General features: G+C 38.5%; 1 protein-coding gene across 1 annotated transcript in view; it reads right to left on the reverse strand.

Annotated features, from left to right (window-relative positions):
- Positions 1-27,500, reverse strand: part of dync2h1 (dynein cytoplasmic 2 heavy chain 1) — a 115,120-nt gene that overhangs the window by 5,414 nt on the left and 82,206 nt on the right. The window contains exons 78-89 of the mRNA XM_077207100.1: positions 22,616-22,776; positions 20,977-21,102; positions 20,438-20,548; positions 19,247-19,402; positions 15,271-15,346; positions 14,962-15,179; positions 14,716-14,820; positions 13,621-13,737; positions 12,380-12,589; positions 11,469-11,558; positions 5,859-5,968; positions 4,796-4,877 (exon numbers count right to left, since the gene is read on the reverse strand). Coding sequence (XP_077063215.1) covers positions 4,796-4,877; positions 5,859-5,968; positions 11,469-11,558; positions 12,380-12,589; positions 13,621-13,737; positions 14,716-14,820; positions 14,962-15,179; positions 15,271-15,346; positions 19,247-19,402; positions 20,438-20,548; positions 20,977-21,102; positions 22,616-22,776 — 1,562 coding nt within the window. The remainder of the gene's footprint in view (positions 1-4,795; positions 4,878-5,858; positions 5,969-11,468; positions 11,559-12,379; positions 12,590-13,620; positions 13,738-14,715; positions 14,821-14,961; positions 15,180-15,270; positions 15,347-19,246; positions 19,403-20,437; positions 20,549-20,976; positions 21,103-22,615; positions 22,777-27,500) is intronic.

The following is a 27,500-nucleotide window of genomic DNA, read 5'->3' on the forward strand; positions in this document are numbered from 1 at the left end:
CCAGTGTCCTTGAGGATCAATGTCCCGCTCTACTTTAAAAACAGTTCTCCAGACCTTCAGCATAGACTTGTAAAACGGTGTAAGCTCAGACAAGCTCACCTCCTCCAACTTTATTAGGAATAAATGTTTATCCAATCCCAGTCCACCTGCTCTTTGTAGCAAAGCACAAGCAGTTTGTGCCCAAGTCAAGTCCTTATGATATAGGAGTCTCTGTGCAGCTTGTGTCCTGAAGGCACTGATACGACTCCTCTCATCCACCAATCCCTGGCCACCTTCCATACAGCGCTGCTGCCCGGATCCAGTGCTGCCCACTCCAGAAGAAGTCCACTTATGCTCTTTGTATACGGCAGATCAGTTCATTGGGTGGCTCCATGACAATAAACCTGTGCCACAGTGTAGAGGCAGTTAGGTTATTAATAACCAAGACTCGCCCTCTATACGATAACTGTGGTAATAGCCATTTCCATTTAGACAATCGGGCAATCACTTTCTCCACCATTCCCTACCAATTCTTCATCTGAAATGGACTATTCCCTAAACTTTCAGCCCTTCCCTACCCCATTTCACATCACCAGGAAGCTGCAGAGGTCTTTTCCCCATCCACTGTCCAATAAGAAAACTCTCACTATTTCCCCAGTTTAATCTAGCTTAGGATGCCTTCTCATATTGCTCAATGTTCTTAGTTAAAGCTGTAACATCATCCTGGCCTGAAATAAAAACAGTAACGTCATCAGCATAAGCCGATACGGACACCATTGTCTCCAGTTGGAATTAAGACCCCATTGAGATTCCTCCTTAACCTGCACAAAAGAGGTTCAATGACAAGGCTATATAACTGTCCTGAGAGTGGACAGCCTTGCCTAATTCCTCTAGAAACCGGTATTGGTGCACTCCAACCACCACCAGCTTTTACAAGAACAAATGCATGAGAATACAGCAACTGAATATATGAAATAAATGTATCACCACAGCCAAAATGATGTAAAACATTATAGAGATACCCATGGTCAACTCTATCAAATGCTTTCTCCTGATCTAGAGAAAGAACACCAATTTCATAATTATTTACCTGACTTATTTCAATAACATCGCGTAATAAGGAAATATTGTCCATTATAGATCTTTCAGGAATACAGTATGTTTGATCCTTCTGCACCAAAAAACCCAGATAATGCTTTAATCTATTAGACAAACAATTTGAGAATATTTTGTAGTCAACACACAACAATGACACTGGTCTCCAATTTTTTAGAAGTCCCAGATCTTTTGGAAGTAATGATAATACTGCCGACTACAGCTTATGGGAAGTATCTTACTGTGACAACATTCAGACAGTACCTCATAAAAGTCTTCTCCTAAAATACCCCAAAAACGTTGATAGAATTCAGTAGACAATCCATCAATTCCTGGGGATCTACCCGTGACAACTGCTGCATTGCCTCTGTAAGCTCTTGAAAAGTAATGTTATCCTCCAGAGTCTTTTTCTGTTCACTCTCAATCTTTGGTAGATCACTAAGTAGATCCTCAGCGCTTTCACAGTTACAGTTTTCAGAAGCATATAATTGGGAATAGAAATCCACAGACATCTTCCTTATTTCCACAGGATCGGTTGTTATAGAACCATCATGACGACGAAGATGAAACATTTGCTTCTGCATTGTACTTTTCTTTTCAAGATTGAAAATGTCCATGTCTTTAATAGAGCAAAACCGTGCCCTTATTAGCGGTGTCTTGTGCTTGTAGAAAAGTCCCAAGTTCTTTATTTTTCCTTCGTAGAGCATCATCATGCACAAGTTCATTATTATTAAAAAATGTCCAGCTCTAAAAGTTACATTTTTCTTTGTAATCTTTGCACAGTTTCCTTCACCAACGATCCAATATGAGATGAATAATTCTGACACAAAATCCTTATGTTAACTTTACCCACATCCCACCACTGACTGAGATTCTCAAACAAATCTTTCTTCATTTTCCAGTTCTTCCAAAAATGTTTTAAATGACTCACAAAAATTGTAGCAATTTAGCATTAAAATGCCAGTAATAAATAGGTTTTGACATATTTTTTTAATTCAAATCAAGAATAACCATGTGATGGTCTGAAAACCCATTAGGCAAAATAGAAGCATTCGTCACCCGATTATTCCATACTTTACCCAAATAAAATCGATCTAATCTTGCACCACTAACTCTATTATCATTTACTTTAATCCAAGTATATTGTCTAGCTCTTTTATTAATCATTCTCCACATCTAGTAATTCAAATCCATTCAATACTTTTGTCAACATCATACTGGATTGAAAATGTGGCTCTTCACCATTTCTATCAATTGTAAAGTCTGTGGTGCAATTAAAATCTCCTCCCACAACAATACATACATTACTATCAATTGTCTTAATTAACCTTGTCATTTTCATAAAAAATGCCATCCTCTCCGACCCATTATTTGGGGCATAAACATTCATTAACACAAATACCATTCCTCAAACCTCAATCTTATTTAACAACATAACCTCATCTACAGCTAAAATATTAACATTGATATTTTTCGAAAATAAAATAGCTACTCCTGCGCTGTTATTTGTCCCATGACTTAAAGTGAGCTTCCCTTCCCACCACATACTCCATTCATTTTCATTGTCAGTATCGGTATGGGTTTCTTGTAAAAAGGTTACATCAACCCGATTAATTTTAAGAAACTCTGAAACCATTGCCCGTTTTGTCCTATCTCTGCCTCCATTTATATTCAAGGAGCCCACCCTTAAAAGCCCCATAAGAAAAAATGAATAAAAGAGACAGGACAGGTACAAATGTGACACACAAAGTTTAGAAATCACCATGTGCAACTTTATTTTACTTTTTTCAAAGCATGCATTTTATTCTTCCTGAACCTTGTTATAATTTTCTTCAGACGAAATCTCTTTTTTTTTATCTAAGGCTTCGTAACTAACAGTTTTCTGCAGCGACAACACTGACCCAATGAATTTATCCGTGTCTGGGAAAAAATCTGTAACATCCACTACTTTTCCAAATGTTGCATCCAAAAAATTATTAATTTCCTGCAGTGTGTATGTATCATCCAAAACCCGTGAACCTATCTCAGAAATATCAGAGACTGAATCATCATCTCTTATATCTTTATCCTCAGGCTCAGACATTTCAACACATCCAGATGTCCCTGCCACTTCTTTATCCACAGTTACATTAGCTTCAGCCTTTTTATTTTGTTCAGACAAACCAGATTTTTTACCTTTCTCACCAGACTCATCAACATCATCCTCACCACCACCACCACCAACAACATCATCAGTTTGTTTAGCATTTTGATCTTGACCGTCACTCGTCTCTCCAGCATGAGACTGTTTTACGGTCTCAGATCTATTTGCTACTTTGACAGCATCACTAGGGCCTTCAGTCTCCTCACTGTTCTGAACTTTATGTGGACACGCCATCCTTTTATGGCCCACATCTCCACACTCAAAACACTTCATACTTCCAGAGTTTGCATACACCATGTACGCCTTTCCTTCGTGCCATACTCTAAAAGAAATATCTAATTCCGGATCATTCCAAAACATGAACGCCTGCCTCCTAAACGACATAACATGCTTTAATGCTGCATTTTTATAGCGAAGTGGAACGATTTTAATTGCGCTAGCAAACTTTCCATACCGAACTAATCCCCGCTCAATCTCGTCATTTTGAATGAATGGGGGGACGTTCAAAATAGTTATACGTGTCGTCGGTGTAACCAGCGGTGAAACATTAATAAAATCACCACTTACCACGATTCCGTTGATAATGAGACGATTAGCTACCTCTTCCTCCTTTACAAAAATCACAACGGCCTTGTTCATCCTCGAAGCCGAAGAAATGTTCTCAAAGACTGCAACTAGCACGTCTCCCACCTCCACGCCTGGCGCGGGAACATCCTAACACCGTCCCAAAAAACTCTACTCAACTTAACCTAACTAACTGTTATACCCCAAATTTTAAAGATGAAAAATAAGGAAAAAAATAAATAACAGTCATCCTCTTACGAATCCCCACACACACCCAAACGCTCCCAGCGTGCACCGGAAGAGAGAGAGAGAGAGAGAGAGAGAGAGAGAGAGAGAGAGAGAGAGAGAGAGAGAGAGTGTGAGACAGAGAGAGAGAGACAGAGAAAGAGAGAGAGAGGGTGTGAGAGAGAGAGAGAGAGAGACAGAGAGAGAGAGAGAGAGAGAGAGAGAGAGAGAGAGAGTGTGAGACAGAGAGAGAGACAGAGAAAGAGAGAGAGAGAGTGTGAGAGAGAGAGAGAGACAAAGAGAGAGAGACAGAGAGAGAGACAGAGAGAGAGAGAGAGACAGAGAGACAGAGAGAGAGAGAGACAGAGAGACAGAGAGAGAGAGAGACAGAGAGCGAGAGAGGGAGAGAGAGACAGAGAGAGAGAGAGAGCGAGAGAGAGCGAGAGAGACACAGAGAGAGAGAGCGAGAGAGAGACAGAGAGAGAGAGAGAGACAGAGAGAGAGAGACAGAGAGAGAGAGACAGAGAGAGAGAGAGACAGAGAGCGAGAGACAGAGAGAGAGAGCGAGAGAGGGAGAGAGAGACAGAGAGCGAGAGAGGGAGAGAGAGACAGAGAGAGAGAGACAGAGAAAGAGAGAGAGCGAGAGAGAGACAGAGAGTGTGTGAGAGAGAGACAGAGAGAGAGAGAGAGAGGGAGAGAGCGAGAGAGAGAGAGTTTAGTTAACATGGACCAGAGAACCTCAGCTGAATCATGTTACACACACTTCTTCAGAGGAGGGAGTGTTTGTACCTTCACTTGTAGTCTTGCTTCAGGAATCTTGCCCCTCCATGACGTCACAAACTTCAGACTGTCCATCGAGCAGCTCATCAACCTAAAACAGACGTCATTTAAAAAACACAATAAAACCTACATGTTTATTCTAAACTTCAGAAGACACTGGCTTTGACTCTTAAACAGACTTGTTGTGCTACTGTACTCTAAGACTTGTGTATATGTCAGGTAGATTACATCATTTATCTTAGTAAATGTGCAGTAGTGTTTGTTAGCTCTGATTTCAGATTAGCAGGTTTAGGCGTCTCGAGTGAGAGAGATTGAGAGAGAGAGAGAAAGAGAGAAGGAGAGAGAGAGCCTCGGGTTCATTAAGCCCGTGTATGTGACACATCTCCACAAGTCTTTAGTTTAGCAGGTGTTTATCAGGCAAATTATACTTTAGTAGGAGTATATGTATAAGTTTAGCAAATGAACATAATGTACATTATCCAAGTTTATTGTTTGCAGTTGTTTTGTTATAGTAGGTATCTACCTTCATTATATTTTAATTAATTTGAAATATATATACAATGAAAAATATAATGTAATGTTTTTTTATTTATATTTTATATATTTTTTATATATTTTTATTTTAATGCATTATATATATTATTTCTATTTTTAATATTTTATATATTATTATTAATATTTATATTTTTATATGATATTTTTCATGTTTTTCTACCATGTACCACAGTAATCTTTGTACCATAGTACTACCACAGTATTACTTGCAGTGTCAGATGATAATATTCTGGTACTTTGAAATATACAATGGCTTTAACATGATACTTTCAAGATTACCATAGTAGTATCATTGCATATATATAAATATATATATATACATGTAGTAGTTAGCATGAGTTTTATCAGGTGCATTTCATTTTCATATACTTGTAATATATCTTTAATTACTTTAACATGTGTGTGCGAGATAAGTTATATTTCACCTCAAATTTACCTTAGCATGTGTTTTATCAGGGGTTTAATTTTCATTATCATTACATATATATATATATATATATGTTCGCAAGTCGGTCACCTGGCGGTCTCTTGTCTCAGGGCGTTCAGGAAAGTGTCCGGGTGGAAAAGCTCCGACAGATCCAGCATCTCCGACAGCAGTCCAGCCCTCTCAGCCCTCTCCACCCAGCCCTACACACACACACACACACACACACTGGAGTGATTGGTCACAGAGATCATGGCGTGCGATGACAGAAGTGATGTGAGTGCTGCTGGTGTGTAGTACAGTAACAATCGCTGCTTTTCCTCACAGACTCCAGACTTTCTGTGCTTTACGTCTCAGAAGAGCAGAGACTCTTTCTAGAAGCATCAGGAGACACTTTAAATCCATCTCTAAAATCATTATTATTATTATTATTCAATTTTTTTTAATTTATTTCGGTCCTCACAGATAATTTTCCAAAGGAAAGAAAAAAAAATACATATACATAACTGAAAAAGGTGTTTATTATGCCTACCCTTTATACATAATTATTTAATGAGTGTCACTTTTGATTCATACAAAATAAACAAAGTTATCAACAGCACGTTTAAGACAACAGCATACACTCAAGTGTTGCAGTAATAAACCTCAGTGCTGATGAACAACAGTGCAACTGTGTGCTTATAGTAATGCTTGTGCTTATAATAAAACACAGGAATATAGACTAGAGTTCAAAGGTTTGGGGTCGGTAAGAGTTTTTAATGTAAACAGCTGCTGTTGTAGAAATGTGACTCCTGGAGCAGGTGGGCGTCATAATGGCGGTGACGGATAACATCCAATTATCTGTTACAGGATCGGGAATGAGGAATCTGTCCTGGGCTCTCTGCACACGGACCTCCACGACCTCGAGCTTCAGTTTAATAATCATTTCAGGAGCCGGTTTTCATGGACCAAAAACAGTCAATTTATGTTTTCAGTATCATTTCAGACCCTTTAAGGTGAAGTATGTAAGATTTTTCGTGTTAAAATATATTCTCTTTCATTGACTACTATTAGTGCGCTATTCATGGGTTTATCTCCCCCAAAAGTGTAAACATTGAGCCTCCCAGGCATCATTAAACCATTACGAGCTGTCCGTTCAGAGTTTGGGGGCGTGGCTACTGTAGGAGGCGGAGCCAGAGGGTGTTTAGCGGGTGTGGGACCATGACTGACACATTACATGCGAAGAGACATTCAATTTTGTTCAAAAATCATTGCATTTAGACCTTCACAGATTACACAGGTCACACAGCATCTTCATGCACCTGTTCAGAAACACACATGTACCAGTTTATAATGTTAACTCGGCCTCAAACAGTTGTGGTCCGTCATGTAAGAAAATGCGCCCAATGCAGATTCGCTGGATGGGTTTTTTAAAAGCGAGACGCTTGTGTTCACACTACACTGAGTGTTTCTGCTTACTTATGACACATAACACACAGCTAAAAGTTTTACTGAAAAGTCTGCGTTTGCTTGTTGAGACATGCCTTCACAAGCACTGTAAGAGCTGAGTTTGTGATGTTTGAGATGGGAGAGACATCATGAGTTAAAGGGGCGTTTGCAAAATATGCTTTATGTTTGTTAATTCCTGGTTTTGCTACTGTACCTTTAAGACTTCTATACACACTGTGTGTTTTGGATGGACTGCAGAGGGAGTTTGAACCCTGAATTGCTTTGGTATTATATCTTTGCATCAAGCAGAAGTTCACCCATCCACACCTCGTTCCTTCATGTTGACTGGATTATTTGCTCGCTCGTTCTCTCTGAGGCGTTTGGTTCAATACCTGAGGGCGCAGCTAAAACCATCATCATCATCATCCTCAGTTGAAGAAACACGTTCATCACGAGAAGCGTTTCTGTCAGCTCGCTCCGCAGAACTAATTACAGTCAAACTAACTCCAATCACTAGCGGACAGTTCGTCACGCGCGACAGGTGCTTTCCAGGCCGGGGTGGCTCATTTCCAGCTCTCTCACACACACACACACACACACACACACACACACACACACACACACACACACACACACACACACACACACACACACACACACACACACACACACACACACTCACGCACACACTCTCACACTCTCTCTCATACACACACACACACACACACACACACACACACACACACACACACACACACACACACACACACACACACACACACACACACACACACACACGTCTCAGGATAGTCGATGACCCTGTGACTACATCTCATGAAAACATGTATGGGTCACATTTTACCACAAAATCAAAAGAATCATAATATAAAGAATATAAAACCATATGATTTTCTTTTATAATTCTCAAATTCTCATAGTAATGCAGTTCATTTTCTACTATATTATAGTAAAAATACTGTAATAACATGAAATATAGCAAATATACTATTAAAGTAAATTAAATGCACTGACTACTGCAAAATACCACCCTGATGTATATAATTTTAAAATGTAAATACTACAACTAATAATATATAATACTAATCATTATAATTATTTAAAAAAAATTAACATTTAAAAAAATATTTTATGAAATAAAACAATAATAAGAATAAGAATATAATATGAATAATTATCATAATTTTGATCGGAAAATCAGATTACTGTTACCGTTTTAAATTTACAAAATTCTCTTTCAATATTACTGCTATTTTGCAATACTAAAAATAACATTATAAACTCATTATTATTTGTTTGATTCTATTAATAAATAATAGTGATAAAATTAATGTTATTATTATAGCTTTTTTTTACTTAATGAGAATTGAGAAAATGTGAAATGAATACAGTATATTGTCAAAAATACAATAAATGTACATCTTAAAGGAGCATTGCGTAGGTTCTGAAATTTCTAACCGTTACTGACACCAGTGGCCGTTAGAGAAACTGCAGCCAGTCTCGTGCTCGTTCTCGGTGCGCACGCTCGTACGAGCACGACCACAGCAAGCAGAGAGTTGCCGCAGCAACCACAGACGGCTCATCGAGATTCACCAGCATGTTTACAGAGGTAAGAAAAGTTACAGTACTGTAAGGTTATTGTTTGACAGACCATATTTTAGAAAAATGTTGCAGTGCTACTTTATATTAATATATGCCCGATGCCGGTCACTCTCTATTTTGGCCGCACTAGATACGCCTTTTTTTTTTTTTAAACTTACGAGGAGTTTCCGTGGGCGTCTGGATTGTGCTGGAGGCTGGTCACTTCTTTCCGTCCGCAGAATCCATTTGAAACACTAGCATTACTGCTAGCGATTGCCGCTGCTTACTAATGGCTGCCGTACGGATGTAAGCCCAAGTAGACGAGAACGCGCATGACGTCACATTTTGTGAATTTTCGTGCCAATTCGAACCCAAATCCTCCCCACACAATTGAGCCTACAGGCTGATAGAGGCAACCGTGGTGGACATTAAGGTGTAATTCTTTCTGTTACATTATGGTTGGCTCATAAATGTACAAATGAAAACTCTATCTTAAAGATTTTTTTAAGTAAAAAGCTACACATAGCCCCTTTAATGCTTCTGAAGCAATCTTCATTTCCGTAATGCAAAATATATGTTGTTATTTCAGCCCAGCATCAGAAGGCAGTAAATGCTCAGTTATATTTTTTGAGATTCCCATCTACAGAAAGATCTTCACACAGCTCTATACACACACACATTAGCAGATCACAAACACACCTGCTAACACTTACTCCTTTAGTGTTTACAGTAGTAGGAGTTTCAGTCGCACTAACATCTAAACAAACCCTCGTAATCACACACGTAAGTGAAAGAAATGACATCAACTAATGCAGAAATGTTGAAGTGTGTGTGTCAAAATTTGTGTTTTTTCTGTGGAATCTGAGGAAGTAAAGTGTGTGTTCCTCTTTGTCTTTATCAGCTCCACACACACACACACACACAGACACACAGACACACACACAGACACACACACACACAGACACACACACACACACACACACACACACACACACACACACACACACACACACACACACACACACACACACACACACACACACACACACACACACACACACACACACACACAGAGTCACACACACACACACCATCACAATGGTACATGAAGACAGTCATGTGATTAATGTCCATGATAATACACACGGTGCTGCAGGTTCAGCTGTGATGAACTCTCCTTTAGGTGATGTTGATGTGCTCATGAATTATTCACGAGTCCTTGTCTAATGCTTTTCATATTCACGACACATAACTCCTCCTCCTTCCTGCACTCAAGGTCAGTTTCAGTGTGTGTATGTCTGTCTATCTATCTATCTATCTATCTATCTATCTATCTATCTATCTATCTATCTATCTATCTATCTATCCATCTATCCAATTGTCTATCTATCTATCTATCTATCTATCTATCTATCTATCTATCTATCCAATTGTCTATCTATCTATCTATCTATCTATCCAATTGTCTATCTATCTATCTATCTATCTATCCAATTGTCTATCTATCTATCTATCTATCTATCTATCTAATTGTCTATCTATCTATCTATCTATCCTTCGATCTATATATCCTTCTATCTATCTATATATATATCCTTCTATCTATCCATCCATCCATTCATCCATCTATCTATCTATCTATCTATAAGGCACCATAGGAACAAGGGCACATTATTTTACCTTTATATCACTTAAAGATTATCAAAGTTACAAACAAGTTACCAGGTTACTATGTTTTTTTGACTGCTCCACAGAATAGTTGTTAAATCACCAAACTACATTGTGTAATGCAAGAATCAGAGCGCTGTGACCCAGAGTTATCAGAAACAGCATGCCATCAGCTTCACAGCATGCCTTTCAGACAGCGCTTTTATCCAAAGCCAAAGCACAAAAGAGTGTAAAAGCACAGAAAAAGCCCTCATGTAATGAGATGAGTCATCTCTGACACAGCGGCCCACATTCTGGTGGGTTCATGTTAGCAAAACAGGGAGAGATGCCTGGACTCTGCTCAGTCTGCTGAGCATGATGGGAAACCGGTGGCAGTGCGTCTCGTGACACTCATTAGGTCAGATGATTTTTATTTTAATTTTTATTTATATGTTTATTTATATAGGGACAGTACAAAAAAAACATGATTCCAGTCGAAAACTGGAAAATATGTAATGCACATCGAGTATAGCATAAGCTAATTTGCGTCTTGGGCCTATTACAGCAGGAAAATATGTGGCCGATTTACAAGGCCAGGTGCATCCTGAACAAACACGACTCCTTAGTGGCATTCCCGAATTTTAGGATCATAACACTCCCATAGATACGGCTAAACAAACTCAAGAACACCTGGAGAAGGTCAAACGCATTCCACGACCCCAAATGCACTTTGGAATGTGTTGCCATTATCTTTAAAATCCTCGTCGAGCATTGATATTTTTGGAGGACTTGAAGACTTATTTTATCAGGTTTTTGGCGTTTGATTAGGTCTGAGAACTGTGAGTGATTGGTTGTATGATTTTCTTGGTGTCATGTTTTGATGTTATTTTATGTTTCTCTGTATTTTAGAGTTATTTACTGTTTATGGACAGCACTTTGGTCCATTCTAATGGTTTTGAAAGTGCTTTATAAATAAAAGTTGAGTTGAGCTGAATCAACACATCTGAACATCTGTGTGAGTTTGTTTACCTGAATTGCGAGCGCTCTGAACACAACGGCTCGCAAATACTGCATCGGGTCTTCCGGGCCTTCCCATTTATTCTGCCAACTCAACGGACACTGAGAGACACAGAGTGAGGGGGAAATTAGCACAGTCTATCATACTGTATTGATTGATAAAACTGTAACGTTTGGTGATGGTGAAGTGGAGATTTCTGACTAACGGCCTTTAAAGATATGTACAGTCAAACCAAAAATTAATCAGACACCAGATATAATTTTTGATATTTGTTTTTACTAGTGTGTGCAGGACACTATAGTTCATTTATGTAAGTGAGGATAACAAAATAAAGTAAACTGTTACATATTATACCCAGTATTCTTCATACAGCGACTACCAGTGATATCTATACAAATTTGAGACCAAAAATTATTCGACACTTTGACCTGTCCATGTTTTCTTCAGTGTTTTTTCTTTAATTGCTAATGCACCTTTTTACACACAGACTGAACCACATTAAGCATTGCTTGGTAATTGTTTGAACTAAATTGGTTTTATGTAATTGTGTAGATAAATTGAACAGCTGACAGATATTCAACATAATTCATCAGTGAGAGTCTAACAGAAGGATGGACAAAACCAGTGAAATATCAACTGATTTAATAACTCGTCATATTTTATTACCATTTACTAAACTACTGCGAATAAACTGATAATGTGAGAAATGTTGAATAAATGTTGGTTTGACTGTGTTATATTTGAAATAAACAGATGCAACTAGATAAAATGCAATAAAATAAACACCTAAAATTGTGCTTTGATGTTTTCTTTCCACTAGTCTGAAACAATGCTTTACGAAAAGCCATATAACACAAAATCTAAAAATGTTATATCTTCCTTTAATTAAATAATATGCATGAGTGACTTCCTTCTCTCTTACCTCTTGGTTCAGAAGAGCAGTGGCCAGTTTGTGTACGTCAGCAGTCATGAGGGACGTTCCTCGGATGACCTTACTGAGCGCGGCCAGCGATTGGTGGATGCTCTGGACCAATCGTATGCCATTAAACTGCTCCAGCTGGACGAATGAGAGAACGGGAGAGCCGACGCCCTCGCTGGGCAGAGCCACTTTCTGATGGATCAATGAGGAACCCTGAGACACGACAGAAATAATCTATTACACGGTGCAAGAGCCAATCAGAGAGCGGCGGGAATCAATAACCAATCAGAACCTAGACTCAGCCCAGAAGGACACGCCCACAGAATGTCTAATGCATTTTATTGCACACAAAATGGCGAGTGAAAATTGTCCGTTGCTGTTTGGTTGGCTTTACACAATTTCCAAGAGTGAAGCTGCATTGTGTGCTGGGAAATAAAGTTGTGTTTTGTTGAGTTCCCAGGATACTAGGGGTGTAACAATATATCGTGTCACTATATAGCGCAATACAAAAATGCAACAATATCTATCGTGGATAGTGACAATATTTATTGTGTATAGTTCACCCAAAATAAAAATTACTGTGTGAGAAAAAAATTAAAGTTTACAGAGTGTCAGTACTACAATAAACTACTATATATAATGTGGAATATAATGTATAATAATGCAATGGGGGAATATTTGTCAGTCCTGATAATGCCAAATGTCTTATGGTACCAGTAAAAGTGGCCTACATTAATTTAAATATAATTAGTGAGTGACAGAGTGCAAGCATATTTATCTAAAATAATTCTGTATTTTCAGCTTCAGAATCATGACTATTGTTATTCTGGAGTCTCTATTGTCCGGTGCATTGGGTTTCCAGCACCAAGTCCGAGCCTATTCACTTACACACACAATGTAACACCAAATTTAGCATTTTAATCAACAGTTCATTTTTTGTCAACCTTTTACCATATGGCTTGGACTATCGCAATAATATCGTATCGTGAGTTCAGTATCGTGATATGTATCGAATCGTGACATGAGTATCGTTACACCACTGCAGGATACTACAACATTTTGAGTGGCACATTTCAGCTCTGATTGTTTTATGTTTCTGTCACAATATGCTGTCTTGAAAAACAAGACTGAACTGACAGAAAACCTACAGAAAAGAGCGGTTATTCGTTTCACATGCAACATGGACATCTGAGACAGAAAAGAGTATACTATGATACACGTTTACTAAAATGATGATAAAATACCTGATTGAGGCGTTTCCACAGGTTGAGCACGGGTGAGAGTGCATTAGACCAGATCTCTCTGTCGAATTTGGAGCCGGCCGCTACAGACCTGCTCAGAATCCTCAAATGAGAGATCACCTGTGCAAACACACACACACACACCTGAGGTGAGCACATTAGACCTCACCGTACACTATCCTCCATCTCTCTGTGATTGTGGCAAACTGCAGTGAAGGGGTGGGCGACTCTTACACATGATAAATTGGTCTCATTACAAGAGCTACACACACACACACAGTCTCTACAGCAGTAGAGACAAAGATCAGTCTAAACCTGACAGTGACAAATAGGAGTGCAGTGTAACGGTCTGAACACACAAAGAGAATGAGTGTGTGAAGTCAAGAAAGAGTGACAGTGAATGGGACTGATTTGCATATTTCATTCAATATAAAATAAGAGATTCCTGCAGCCACTCTGAACAACGAACACACCAGAACACTCTAGCACTGCTCAGTCAAGCATCACAAGCATATTTCTTTAACCACAATTAATTCAGCTTAAACTATTTAATATACAGAATCCATTCACACGTTTTGTTTTTGTGTCAGCTTTAAAGTTGAAGTCTCCCGTTGACTAACAATGTTAATGTGTTATAGCAACAGTTTGCTTACAAAACGGAAAAGTTTAAATTTTGATAGAACCAGCTAAGACTTTTCATTTGTTGGCTCGCAAGCACTGCTGTTTGCTTCAGGAAATTAGAAATACTCAAAAAAATACAGTAAAAATTACCTGAGAACATTTGAAGAGATTCTAACTAGCTAAAAATGTTCGTATATTATGTCTGAAGAAAGTCAAAAATTGTGAAGATTTTTCAGTAAAAAACTATTGGGAAACAATCCTGTGTGTGAATGCACTTTGACTGTTAGTTTATTATGATCTCCACCCCACAGGAAAGAACAATCACACACACACACACACACACACACACAAACACACACACACACACACACACGTGTGCGCGCCTGTGATGTAGAGGAATGTCCTGCTCAGCACAATATTCTCAAAACACCTCTGACCCCTCATGACTTCTACAGAAACACACACACACACACACACCTGTGAGCTGATGATTCTCTGTGAAGAGCGCTCGATGTTTGCAGGCAGGCCGAAGAAACTGGGCTTGTCGTCTTCAGGAAGAGCGTCCACCACCACACGATAATCCTGCACACATATCAGGGTGACTTTAATCCAATCGTGCAAAGGATTATGGGTAGAATCAGTGCAAAAAGCATGCACAAGATGGTTGATTCTTGTTAACTATATAGTACACATAGTATGCATACGGGGACGCAGTGCACTGACCGCTATGCTGCAGGAGTTGGGCAGGTGTATCTGAGCCGGGAAAGCGTGTGTTTTCTTGACACGAGAGTGTGTGTGCGACTGCGCGAGGAGTTGAGCGTTAAAGAACTGCTGAAGGTACGAGCGAAGGATCCGCAGGTCACACACGTTATCGATGCGGCCTCCATAGATGGCGTTTTCCAGGAGACCGTGCACGAATTCCCACTGAAACACCTTCCCACCTGAAATACACAAACACAAGGAAAATCCTACAGTGAGACCTCACATGTGCAAAGATAAAAACACCCTGATACACACATGACCAACACACACCTTCAAACAGACGGTCAATGATCTCAAAGCCGGCTCTCAGGTCTGACAGAGAGAACTCGTAGAACTTCGTCCAACCCTGTGCAACACAAACACACCGTCGTCTTTATCATCATCATCATCAGTTCATATATTCAGCCTGTGCAATAGAAACTCACACTTGAAACGTCTCTGAATCATGATTAAATATGGAGTCATGTTTCAAAAGCCAGACATGAATCTGCAATGACAGCGTGAAGTCATTCATCTTTTCTTTGGCTCTAAATTGTTCCCAGACTTTCACAATAGGCATGATTTAATCTAAGCAAATGTATGAAAGAAAACCTTTAAAAACGTCTGCTGATAATGTAAAAGCTACTGGTACTTAGGCTGCAAGTCGATAAAACATTAAAAGATATTTACAGATATATAATTTTTAAGCGTTTAATATAATTTTATACGCCCTGTATATATACACTCACCTAAAGGATTCTTAGGAACACCATACTAATACTGTGTTTGACCCCCTTTCGCCTTCAGAACTGCCTTAATTCTACGTGGCATTGATTCAACAAGGTGCTGAAAGCATTCTTTAGAAATGTTGGCCCATATTGATAGGATAGCATCTTTGTGGGATGCACATCCAGGGCACGAAGCTCCCGTTACACCACATCCCAAAGATGCTCAATTGGGTTGAGATCTGGTGACTGTGGGGGCCATTTTAGTACAGTGAACTCATTTTCATGTTCAAGAAACCAATCTGAAATGATTCGAGCTTTGTGACATGGTGCATTATCCTGCTGGAAGTAGCCATCAGAGGATGGGTACATGGTGGCCATAAAGGGATGGATATGGTCAGAAACAATGCTCAGGTAGGCCGTGGCATTTAAACGATGCCCAATTGGCACTAAGGGGCCTAAAGTGTGCCAAGAAAACTTCCCCCACACCATTACAGCATCACCACCAGCCTGCACAGTGATAACAAGGCATGATGGATCCATGTTCTCATTGTGTTTACGCTAAATTTTGACTCTACCATCTGAAAGTCTCAACAGAAATCTCAACTGTCCAATTTTGGTGAGCTCTTGCAAATTGTAGCCTCTTTTTCCTATTTGTAGTGGGGACGAGTGGTACCCGGTGGGGTCTTCTGCTGTTTTAGCCCATCCGCCTCAAGGTTGTGCGTGTTGTGGCTTCACAAATGCTTTGCTACATACCTCGGTTGTAGCGAGTGGTTATATCAGTCAAAGTTGCTCTTCTATCAGCTTGAATCAGTCTGCTCATTCTCCTCTGACCTCTAGCATCAACAAGGCATTTTCGCCCACAGGACTGCCGCATACTGGATGTTTTTCCCTTTTCACACCATTCTTTGTAAACCCTAGAAATGGTTGTGCGTGAAAATCCCAGTAACTGAGCAGATTGGTAAATACTCAGACCGGCCCGTCTGGCACCAACAACCATGCCACGCTCAAAATTGCTGCAAAATCACCTTTCTTTCCCATTCTGACATTCAGTTTGGAGTTCAGGGGATTGTCTTGACCAGGACCACACCCCTAAATGCATTGAAGCAACTGCCATGTGATTGGTTGATTAGATAATTGCATTAATGAGAAATTGAACAGGTGTTCCTAATAATCCTTTAGGTGAGTGTATATACTTATATTTAACATTTTTCGATACATATCGATACTGAAATATCTGAAACTCTTCCGCAGGAAACACAATACCAGCTGCGCTCTCTCTCTCTCCAACAGCGAGTGACACACAAACCCGCCTCTCCTCACTCTCCCGTTTCATTTCCTCCGGATGAAAGTTTCCGCGAGAAATTGCACGTGTTGTAGCATAATTTCACTAATTCCTGCAGATTTTGTCTATATTGACATTATAGAGACTACAAGACACTATATTGGCTATATAAAACAGTATAATGGATCCGTGCGTCAGCTCTTAAAGAGACAGCAGCCTAATATACTGGCCAATTATTATAATACATATATGCCAAATTATGAGATAATATTAAAAATATCTATATGGCAGTTTTTCCCCATGGTTTCAATGACAAAATTGTGGCCAGTAAAAATGCTGAGTGGCTAGCAACTTTGGAAAACCACTAGCCACAATGGATGATGAGTAAAAAAGTTAATGTCAAGCCCTGATTATATATAGTATATATAAAATTAAATAGTAGTTTACATATTTTCCTTCACACAGCTCCTGTTAAGAGACACTATCAGCTCAATGAATTCATTTTCTCCTACACAGCTTATTAGATCCTGCCCACTTTAGGAGAAAGAGACAGATGAAGTGAGCGAGACACATTACGAAAGAGAAATGCATCAGCATCAGCTAATTAAATGCAGCTCTTCAAAGGCCTGGCGCGCAGTAGTTTAATTCAGTCTGAATTAATTATTCAAACAGATCCAAGAGCTTCTGTTTGAATTCCAGAGATTGTTTGAGGAAGAGACGCACATATGTACACTTCCGGACAAAAGTTTGGACTAATTACGTTTTTTTTCACGCTTTTGTAAGCAGTCACTTATGCTCACGGGCACGGGCATTCATAATGGTGCACAGTTTTGTTGTTGTGTTTTTCATTAAGAATAATAGGCTAATAAACTAACCAATAAAGCAATCCACCCCGAATTGGCGCTAATTTGAAAATTAAACTAAAATGCATTTCAAGCAAAACTGATATTCGAAGATCGTTGGGTATTATTCGATTATTATTCAAAAATCACAGCCCTCCCCCACATGCACAAACACATGGATGTATGTTACACACAGAGCACGTGAGCAGAGCGGAGCAGTGTGACACTTAAATATAACTTCATATTTATGTTTAAATAATATAATGTTATTTTTTAAATTTCATATATGTTGATTATATGAAAAGGGAACCGCATGAGATGAGTCAGATAGGATCATAAGATGCGCAATATATCGGAAGACATATGGAGTGGGTCACACATGATTTTGACCACTTGATGAAGTTTTGTTTTGTAGAAAGCCTTTCTTGAAAGTGAATTTCGTATCTTAATTTCAATCAATGTTTCATCAACCAATTGTCTGGATTTAATAAAAAATAAGCAAATATTACAGACAATATAATCAGGACACGGAGGCGGCGGTGCGTGAATTCCAGCGCGTCTCATAAATGAACCGAAACTCAGCTTATAAGATACTTGCCTCACAGACATGAGAAATATATCTATAGAAAGCTTGAAATGTCTACTTTTAAACAAAACAATTTAAAACGAAAAGAAATGGGCTGATCTCTGCTTATGTAGGCTAATCCGTATGAAGTGTGCATATAGTTCACTACTGCGAAGATGGCGAGTCAGCATCATCAACTTTATCTTTGCAGCCGACACTGACACAGAAAACACTAGTTTATTAATAAACAATTCAAATGTCTCATGCATAATCATTACTTTTGCCGGTTCTTTGTGGCAAGCTTTATGCGTGTTTTGAGATGCGGAATAGGCAATATATTACGAAAACGCTCATTATGGTTTAGTATTCTTTACCATGTATATTTAATTAATTAAATGAATATAAATATGCGATTAGACTAATGGCTGAAATGAACTACTTCTAGTCAACTAGGAAAAAACTTTAGTCGTGCACTGGCAGCCCTACTTATTTCACATATTTTCTATCCAGCATGTCACTGCGGGCGTTCTGAGGAATGTAGTTGTGTTTCTACAGTCATGTGACAGGTGTGTATCTGAGGAATATAGTTGTGTTTCTACGGTCATGTGACAAGTGCGTACCTGAGGAATATAGTTGTGTTTCTACAGTCATGTGACAAGTGCGTACCTGAGGAATATAGTTGTGTTTCTACAGTCATGTGACAGGTGTGTATCTGAGGAATATAGTTGTGTTTCTACAGTCATGTGACAGGTGTGTATCTGAGGAATATAGTTGTGTTTCTACAGTCATGTGACAGGTGTGTACCTGAGGAATATAGTTGTGTTTCTACAGTCATGTGACAGGTGTGTACCTGAGGAATATAGTTGCGCCTCTCCTGACACACCGCGTGGAACCAGGCCAGGCAGAAGAGAGACTGAGCTCGAGTCAGGTGACCACCTTTACTGATCTGCTCCGTGCTCCAGGACTCATATGTCCTCGTCAGATTCTTCTTGAGCCCTGGAGGAGCCTGAACACACACATGTTATTAGAAGATGTGAGACACATCTCTGTTACTCTATGGCTGAGAATTGACACAAATTTCCCAAAGCTTGTGATTCGATTCCAATCGCAATTAGATTAGATATCAATTAATTTGAATATATATCAGGTCAATTTTGCTCAAGGAAAATACTAAAGCTGTGTACAAATATTTTTAGAATGATAATAATAATAACTCTTTAATGATATAATTATGTTTCTACTCCAAGTTTTTAATTGGTGGCTGTCATAAAAACCATAAAAACATAAAAAAAATATAATGAATAAGTAATATAGTGCATATATTTATCAAAACGCTCCTATCTAGAGTTATTTTTCTAGCTAACAATCAAGTTTACGGACAAAAAATGGCTTTTCTGAGGTAAATATAACGTTACGCATCGTTCACAAGCTTTTTTACTGACGTCTTTCTGCGGTTGAATCGCTGATTGAGTGATTACATGAGATTTCTGTTTATTTCAACATTCCTTCTGATGTTCATTCATGTTTATTTAATGCCATAACTAGTAGTAAAGAGGAAGAGATGGTTCACAGCTACAGCGATCTGTCACGCCACATTTAAAGAGCATCAAAACAGTATTTATCGTTTGAATTTATTAATAAAACTGACTGATATTTTGTTGCAAATAAATACCAACAAAACACAAAGTCGTAACAATTTATTTTACAGTGTCTATGTTACATGTACTTACCATAGTGATAACAGTAAATTATGCATAATTAAATGTAACTACCCTAAACCCTAAATCAAACCCTATAGTAAGTATGTATCGTTAATTAATATTACTCAATACTCAAATATATAATTACACTGAAACAATGACTCCTTAAAATAAAGTGTAACCCACAAAGCTTACTGTGATTTAGGCGCACTACACATAATGTTAAGTGAAGTTTTGTAGACGGATCAACTGAAAACATCAGACTAAAATATAAATTCTTGGGATTTCAGATCATCAAGTGAGAATCGATTAAACTCGAGAAATGACTGACACACACTGACCTCGTATGTGATCTTCAGGCTGGACTGGAGAAGAATGGGAGTGAACTTCGCATGGACCTCAGCAGTCAACCAGAGTCTGAAGCCGGCTTTGGGTTTCATACTGTTGATCTCCTGCACACACACACACACACACACACACACACACACACACACACACACACACACACACACACACACACACACACACACACACACACACACACACACACACACTAGATGCATCACTACAACAAATTAAATCAATAAATGCAAAGCATCAAACCAATAACAATCTTTTTTGTGTGTTTTATAGGGATTGACTCTCTCACAGCCTCATCTGATTGACTCCAAACCCATTACAGATCTGAAGTGTTGCACAACACACACATTTTTTTTTTTTAGAAGGAGCAGAGAAATGAAAACAAAAAGCAATTAAAGTATGTGCAAGTAATCTCACACACACAGATTCACTCTCACTTCACAACAACAGTCATTTCAACTATAATTAATTGCACAAGAGAAGAGAACTTGATAATGAAGCACAGACAGGAAGTAGATACCTTCTCCAGTAGGGGGAGCCATGCCGTGACGAGGTGCAGGTTTTTCAAGCACAGCCATTCACCCGAGCGAACACACTCTCTGAGCGCCTGCAGAGCCACATCAGCCTGACCCTGACCCATCGCCACCTTCATTTACACAGTATAATACTTTCATTCAGCAAGGAGGAATTAAATAGATCAAAAGTGACAGTAAAGACATTCATAATGTTACAAAAGATTCTATTTCTAATAAACGCTGTTCTTTTAGAACTTTCTGTTCATCAATGAATCCTGAAAAATAAACGGTTTCCCCAAAAATATGAACTGTTTTCAACATTGATAATAGCAGCAATTCATCATATTAGAGTGATTTCTGAAGGATCATGTGACACTGAAGACTGGAGTAATGATGCAGAAAATTCAGCTTTGATCACAGGAATAAATTACACTTTACTATATATTCACATAGAAAACTGTTATTTTAAATGTCAATCATATTTCCAATAAAAACAGTAATATTGGAAATTTGATCGGCATTTAAAATAACTATTTTAATTAAATAAAAATTTAAATATTTTCTGTTTTCATTTTAATTGTATTAAAAGTCTTCTTCATTTTGTTGCTTTTGTCATTTTTATATAACATAGTTTTTATTATGTAGTTTTAGTTACTTTAATAGTTTAACTTAAACTAAATGAAAATGAGAAATGTTGCCTTGGCCAATATAGCTGAAATACTTTAGTTTATTTCAGTAAATGTTTATTTCATTTCAAGTAATGAAAATGTTTTTTTTTTTATGGTTTTAGTTCATGATAATAACCCTGCGTTCTATCAGGTGTATTTGTGTATAGTGTAATATATCTGATTATACAGTATGTATGGAGGGTGTGTGTGTGTGTGTGTGTGCGCAGGTCTGTTTTGTCACGGTGCTGATCCACTCGTCCGTGCGACACTCCACTTTATTCCTATGGGTGATGTCAAGCGACTTTAACACGGCCTCAAAGCATCTCGGGAAGGCGGCGCTTCATTTGGAAAAATGCTGCGCGTCAAAAAGCTGGCCGATGCTCATCTTTATAGAAATGAATTCCGTTGAACGCGACGCGACTATCCAATAGAAGTAGAGCATATGGAGACAGGGGGAAGTCTCTTGCAGGTCCTCTGTTCTGATACGCAACATTTCCCGCTCGGTCAAAACCACGCCCATAGCGGTAAACAGAAGAACGCCCATCAACGTACAAATGTGGAGGAGGCGTCGCGACACCACGCGACAGTCGTGTTGGAAAAGTGGATCAGCACCGTCAGTGAGTGTGTGCCTGTGTGTGAGTGAGTGTGTGTCTGTTTGTGTGTAAGTGAGTGCGGCTGTGTGTGTGTGTGAGAGTCAGTGAGTGTTTGTGTGTGTGTGTCAGTGTGTGTGTGTGTCAGTGTGTGTGTGTGTGTGTGTGAGAGTGTGTGTGTGTGTGTGAGAGTCAGTGAGTGTTTGTGTGTGTGTGTGTGTGTGAGTGTGTGTGAGTCAGTGTGTGTGAGTGTGTCTGTTTGTGTGTAAGGGAGTGCGTCTGTGTGTGTGTGTGTGTGTGTGTGTGAGAGAGTCAGTGAGTATTTGTGTGTGTGTGTGTGTGTGTGTGTGTGTGTGTGTGTGTGAGAGAGAGAGAGAGATTTGGACCTCATGGTAGTTCTCTCGGCCCACGGTCTGACTAGCGAGGTCCAGGAGCTCCTGTGACGGGTCGGCTCCGGCTGAGATGATCAGCAACAGCGGCTCCGACTCCAGAGTCTCTCCGTACAGACGCTTCAGATTCAGCGGAGGAGGAGACAGTTCCCTCATCCCTACACACACACACACACACACACACACACACACACAATGAGCATTAGTTCTAAATAAAGGTCCTCAGGGACAGACAGACGGATAGAAGGGAACTTTATTGATCCCGTGTGGGACATTGAGGAGCATCAGCTGTCGGTGTAACAAATAATTATGAAACATTTTTCCAAATGAGGACATTCCCAAATGCAGGTTTTCTAGGTTTAGATAACTTCTGAGGACAATTTTGTTTTGCAAACTATAGCTTTGTACATACACAAAAACACACACAATGCGGCACATCGTTGTCATTCCAGTCGAGCTCTGCATTCTTGAGAGGGGACTGAATATCTTCAAGCGACTTTACGTTTCCATAGCAACCACAAGAAGAGGCCAGCGCACAGAGCAGGTTTAACTTGGACAACACAACACACACACACATCTATACTGTCACAGACAGCCGGTCCTGCCCGTAACAGGCGTTAAATGACTCTGTAGCTTAGAGTCGCTTATAAGAGGATTAGAAACAAAGATCCATTAGCATGTAGAGTTAGCGTACACACAGTGACTCAGCGTTAGACTCAGCTGTTAGTTGCACTAACAGAGACACGGACGTCTCTCTCTCTCTCTCTGAGGAACAGCATTAAGACTCAAAACTGAAGCCTTTCAACTGGATCCAACATGAACATCCGGCAAACAGCAGATGAGAGTGAAATTTAGCTTTGGCAAGTGAATAAAAACAGAGTTAGCGGCCAGTTGGACGCAGACGCTTTTAGGAACTGTAGCATTGGGACAAGAGCGTGACCTTCAGTGGTGTCAGACAACAAATCACAGAGATACAAGCAGACAACTGAGGAAAAAGATCAGCGACTGCCATCCAGGGAAGAACACTAAACTGCTCTTATTATAATAAACGACTGGAAGAGCTGATCTGGGATGAGTTTGAAGAGTGAGACATACTTTACTGCTTAAAAATACCATGGTATTAAAGTAGGCTACAGCAGAATCTCTGGACTTGTGAGATTTTCTGGATACACTTTACATTAAGGTTAAAAAAAATATATTTTAATTTACACAACTTGAAATCATAATAAAAAATAAACTAACATAAATTTTTTACAACCTAAACTTTTAAGAGTTACAATAGAGTTAAGAATGAACTACAATAAAAAAAAATATATATATTTTTTTAAATAATGTTAATTTATTCAACTTGAAATGTTAAATGTTATAAAACAGTTCATAAAAAGTTCATAATAAAAACATAAACAAAAAAAAATGATTACAACCTAAACTTTTAACTGTTACAATAATTAAAAATAAACTACAACAAAATAAAAATGCAATACAATAAAATAAATGTATACAACTTGAAATGTTAAATATTACAAAATGGTTACAAATAAAAAAAATAATAAAATAAAATGTTAATTTATACAACCTAAAAAGTTAAAAGTTACAACAAGGTGAATAAAATTAATTTATACAACTTTAAATGTTACAAAAGGGATAAAAACTAAAAACAATGGGTCATTTATACAACTTGTTAAATGTTACCACAGGGATAAAAAAAAAGAATAAAATAAAAAATAAAACGTTAATTAATACAACTTGGCATGTCAAATGTTATAATAAGGTTCATAATAAATAAAAAGGAAAATGTTAATTTATACAAATTAAAATGCTCATAATAAAAATTCTAGTAACACAAATTTATACAAATTGAAAAGTTAAATGTTATAACTAGAAATAATAAATGTTAATAATAAAACAAAATAAATGTACTAACCAAACCGAGCATTACTGTAAAGTGTTATTAGTGTGGTATATATCAGGAGCTCACAGTAATTCCTCACGGCAGTGTCAGGGGAAAAGGTCTTCTGCTAGTCAGGACCTACTTAAAGATTTAGTGAGTTCTGCTTTAATTCCTAATGACGCAGCATTAGAGTAACGGCAGTGCAACGGATCTCACTATTCATGCGCAATGTTATTATTTATATTAGCGCTGTAATAATTATAGCATCAGCGTAACCCTGCAAGCGGACCCATTCGATCTAGAGGGATGTTTCGTCTTCAGCCGAAGTGTTCTGCACATTTAAAGCTCATTTACCAGGAAAAAGAGAAGAAAAAGACAGATAGGATCAGCGAGAAACACAGAAAACAGACGAGAGAGGAACAGAAGGACCCCTGCGTGAAGGGTAATTAACACCGTAAGGTGTTTTCAGAACCCAAGAACGTCCTGTGAGAGATGTGTGTGTGTGTGTGAGCCTAGGGGGAGACAGACTGTGTGTGTGTGTCGTCTCAGACCAGGACATGTCGAGCCTTCTGCACACTCTCTCTCTTTCAGGGGAAAACTGTGTGTCTGTGTTGTTTACAGGAAAATCTACAGTTCTGATTATATCCACGGAAGCGAGACGGTGGTCATCAGGAGATCTGATAGCCTTCATCAACTACACACACACACACACACACACACACACACACACACACACACACACACACACACACACACACACACACACACACACACACACACACACACACACACACACACACACACACACACACACACACACACAAACTCACTCTCTCTATCTCTCCGACAGATTTGCTCCGGATGAATATTATTGGTGTTACAGGGATTGAATTTAGGCGAGAAATTGCGCGTATTAAGCATAATTGAACTCATTCCTACAGATTCTGTGCTCACACCCAAAGTGCATTATTATTATTTATATTATGCAGAGTTATTTTTCACTGCTTATTGCGCTTAAATACTCAAATACACACAAAATAATATCAAAAATAGTATCAGACCGTCTTGGCGGGTTTTCATGTAAACACAGTCAGTTATATTTTACACAGTGAATGTAAACATTAAGAGAAAGAAAACGCACATGTAACAGTATAATGGATCCGTGCGTCAGCTCTTAAAGTGACAGCAGCCTAATATTTCTGCTGCCAAATTATGACACAACATTAAAAATATCTATATGACAGTTTTCCACATGGGTACGATGTCAAAATGGTGGCCAGTGAAAACGGCGAGTGGTTTGTAACTTTCGAAACTAGTCACAGTGGCCGGTCAGCAAAAAAGTGAATGTCAATCCCCGACTTGTAACTTGTATTTAGAAACATTTAATTTAATTGAAACATTTATCAGTCGAGGCTACGAGGTTTCGCCTGGCATTACTACATCGAACCGAGACCGCAAACAGACCGATCACAAAGCACACAGTTAAAACTATATCCCTAAAGTCCTCCTCTCTCTTCCTCCACTGAAATCACTAGTGTTTGGAAAAATGAATTATAGAGTACACTGGAAACGCTAATCACAGACTAACCGATGGTTCGCCCTTGGACTAAATGTCTTGCATACTAAACCACAGTCGCTGGCAAGCAAGCAAGCCATTTTATTTGCTAATTAGGCTATTAATTTGACTGAATGTGGCTCCGGAACCACCGGTGGAGGCAAAACTGCTGTATTATCAGTAACGAGACCCGTGTGTGTGTGTGTGTGTGTGTGTGTGTGTGTGTGTGTGTGTGTGTGTGTGTGTGTGTGAGGGATGGAGACAGGGAGAGTGTTGGGAAATGAGAAAGCTGCTGTTCACACTGATGATTTGTGAGCTGTTTCCAGGACTCTAAGGTTACACATCATCACCCACCGTGAACCCAGGACAGGGGGTTTAATGCCAGCTGTCTGTGGGCTTGGGTAACATCGACCCAGCACCCAAAACTAATGCCCCACGATTTATACCAGAAGCAAGGTAAAAAAAAAAAATGTAAAAAAAATGTAAAAATAAAAAAAATATTTTTTGTATTATTTTACAATATATGTGTATTTTATAATAATTATATAATGTATAATTGTTTTGTGTATATATGTGTATATATATATATACACACACACATGCATGTGTATATTTTAAAAAAGTGTTATTTATATATAAAATATTTATATTTAACAATAATATAAATTATATATACAGTAAATACAGGTGAAACTTGAAAAATTAGAATATCATGCAAAAGTTATAATTTTGATGATTATGGTTTACAGCTTATGAAAACCCCAAATTCAAAATGTCAGAAAATTAGAATATTACATGAAATCAAAAAAAAAAAAAGGCTTTTAAATACAGAAATGTCGGCCCTCTGAAAAGTATAATCATGCATATGTATATAGTTATATATACTAAATATATTAGTTTCACCTTTTAATTAGAATTACAGAAATACATGAACTGTTGGACGATATTCTAATTTTTCGAGTTTCACCTGTACATGCAAATATTTCATAAATATATACATGCATGTGTGTGTATTCATATATACAAAATAATCATACACAGTACACACACATATATTATTTAAACACAAACTTTTATTTTGGATGCAATTAATCGTTGCACAGCACTAATAATATGTTTTTCTCTATATCTATCCGTAACCTTGAAGCCTGGAGAAACCGTGTAAAATCTCGAGTAATGCAGTGAGTCAGGGCTTTGGCTCTCAATTCAACATTGAAATGAACACATCAGCAGATCGATCAGTTGTGCTCTCCTGATGGACGTTTGCTGCCCGTTCACATGATCTAAACTGAAACTGTAACGTAATTAGAGGAATACATCTTTACAAACATTATACAGACAGCTTTAATGTTAGCGCACAAGCCTACGAATAAAACATCAGCTCCACAGAGTTTTGATCTCACAGCTGATGAATTAAAAGAGAGAAGTAGAGGACG

Source organism: Siphateles boraxobius, unplaced genomic scaffold (assembly GCF_051911475.1).
Source record: "Siphateles boraxobius isolate OS27281-9 unplaced genomic scaffold, OSU_SipBor_1 6, whole genome shotgun sequence".
Taxonomy (NCBI): domain Eukaryota; kingdom Metazoa; phylum Chordata; class Actinopteri; order Cypriniformes; family Leuciscidae; genus Siphateles; species Siphateles boraxobius.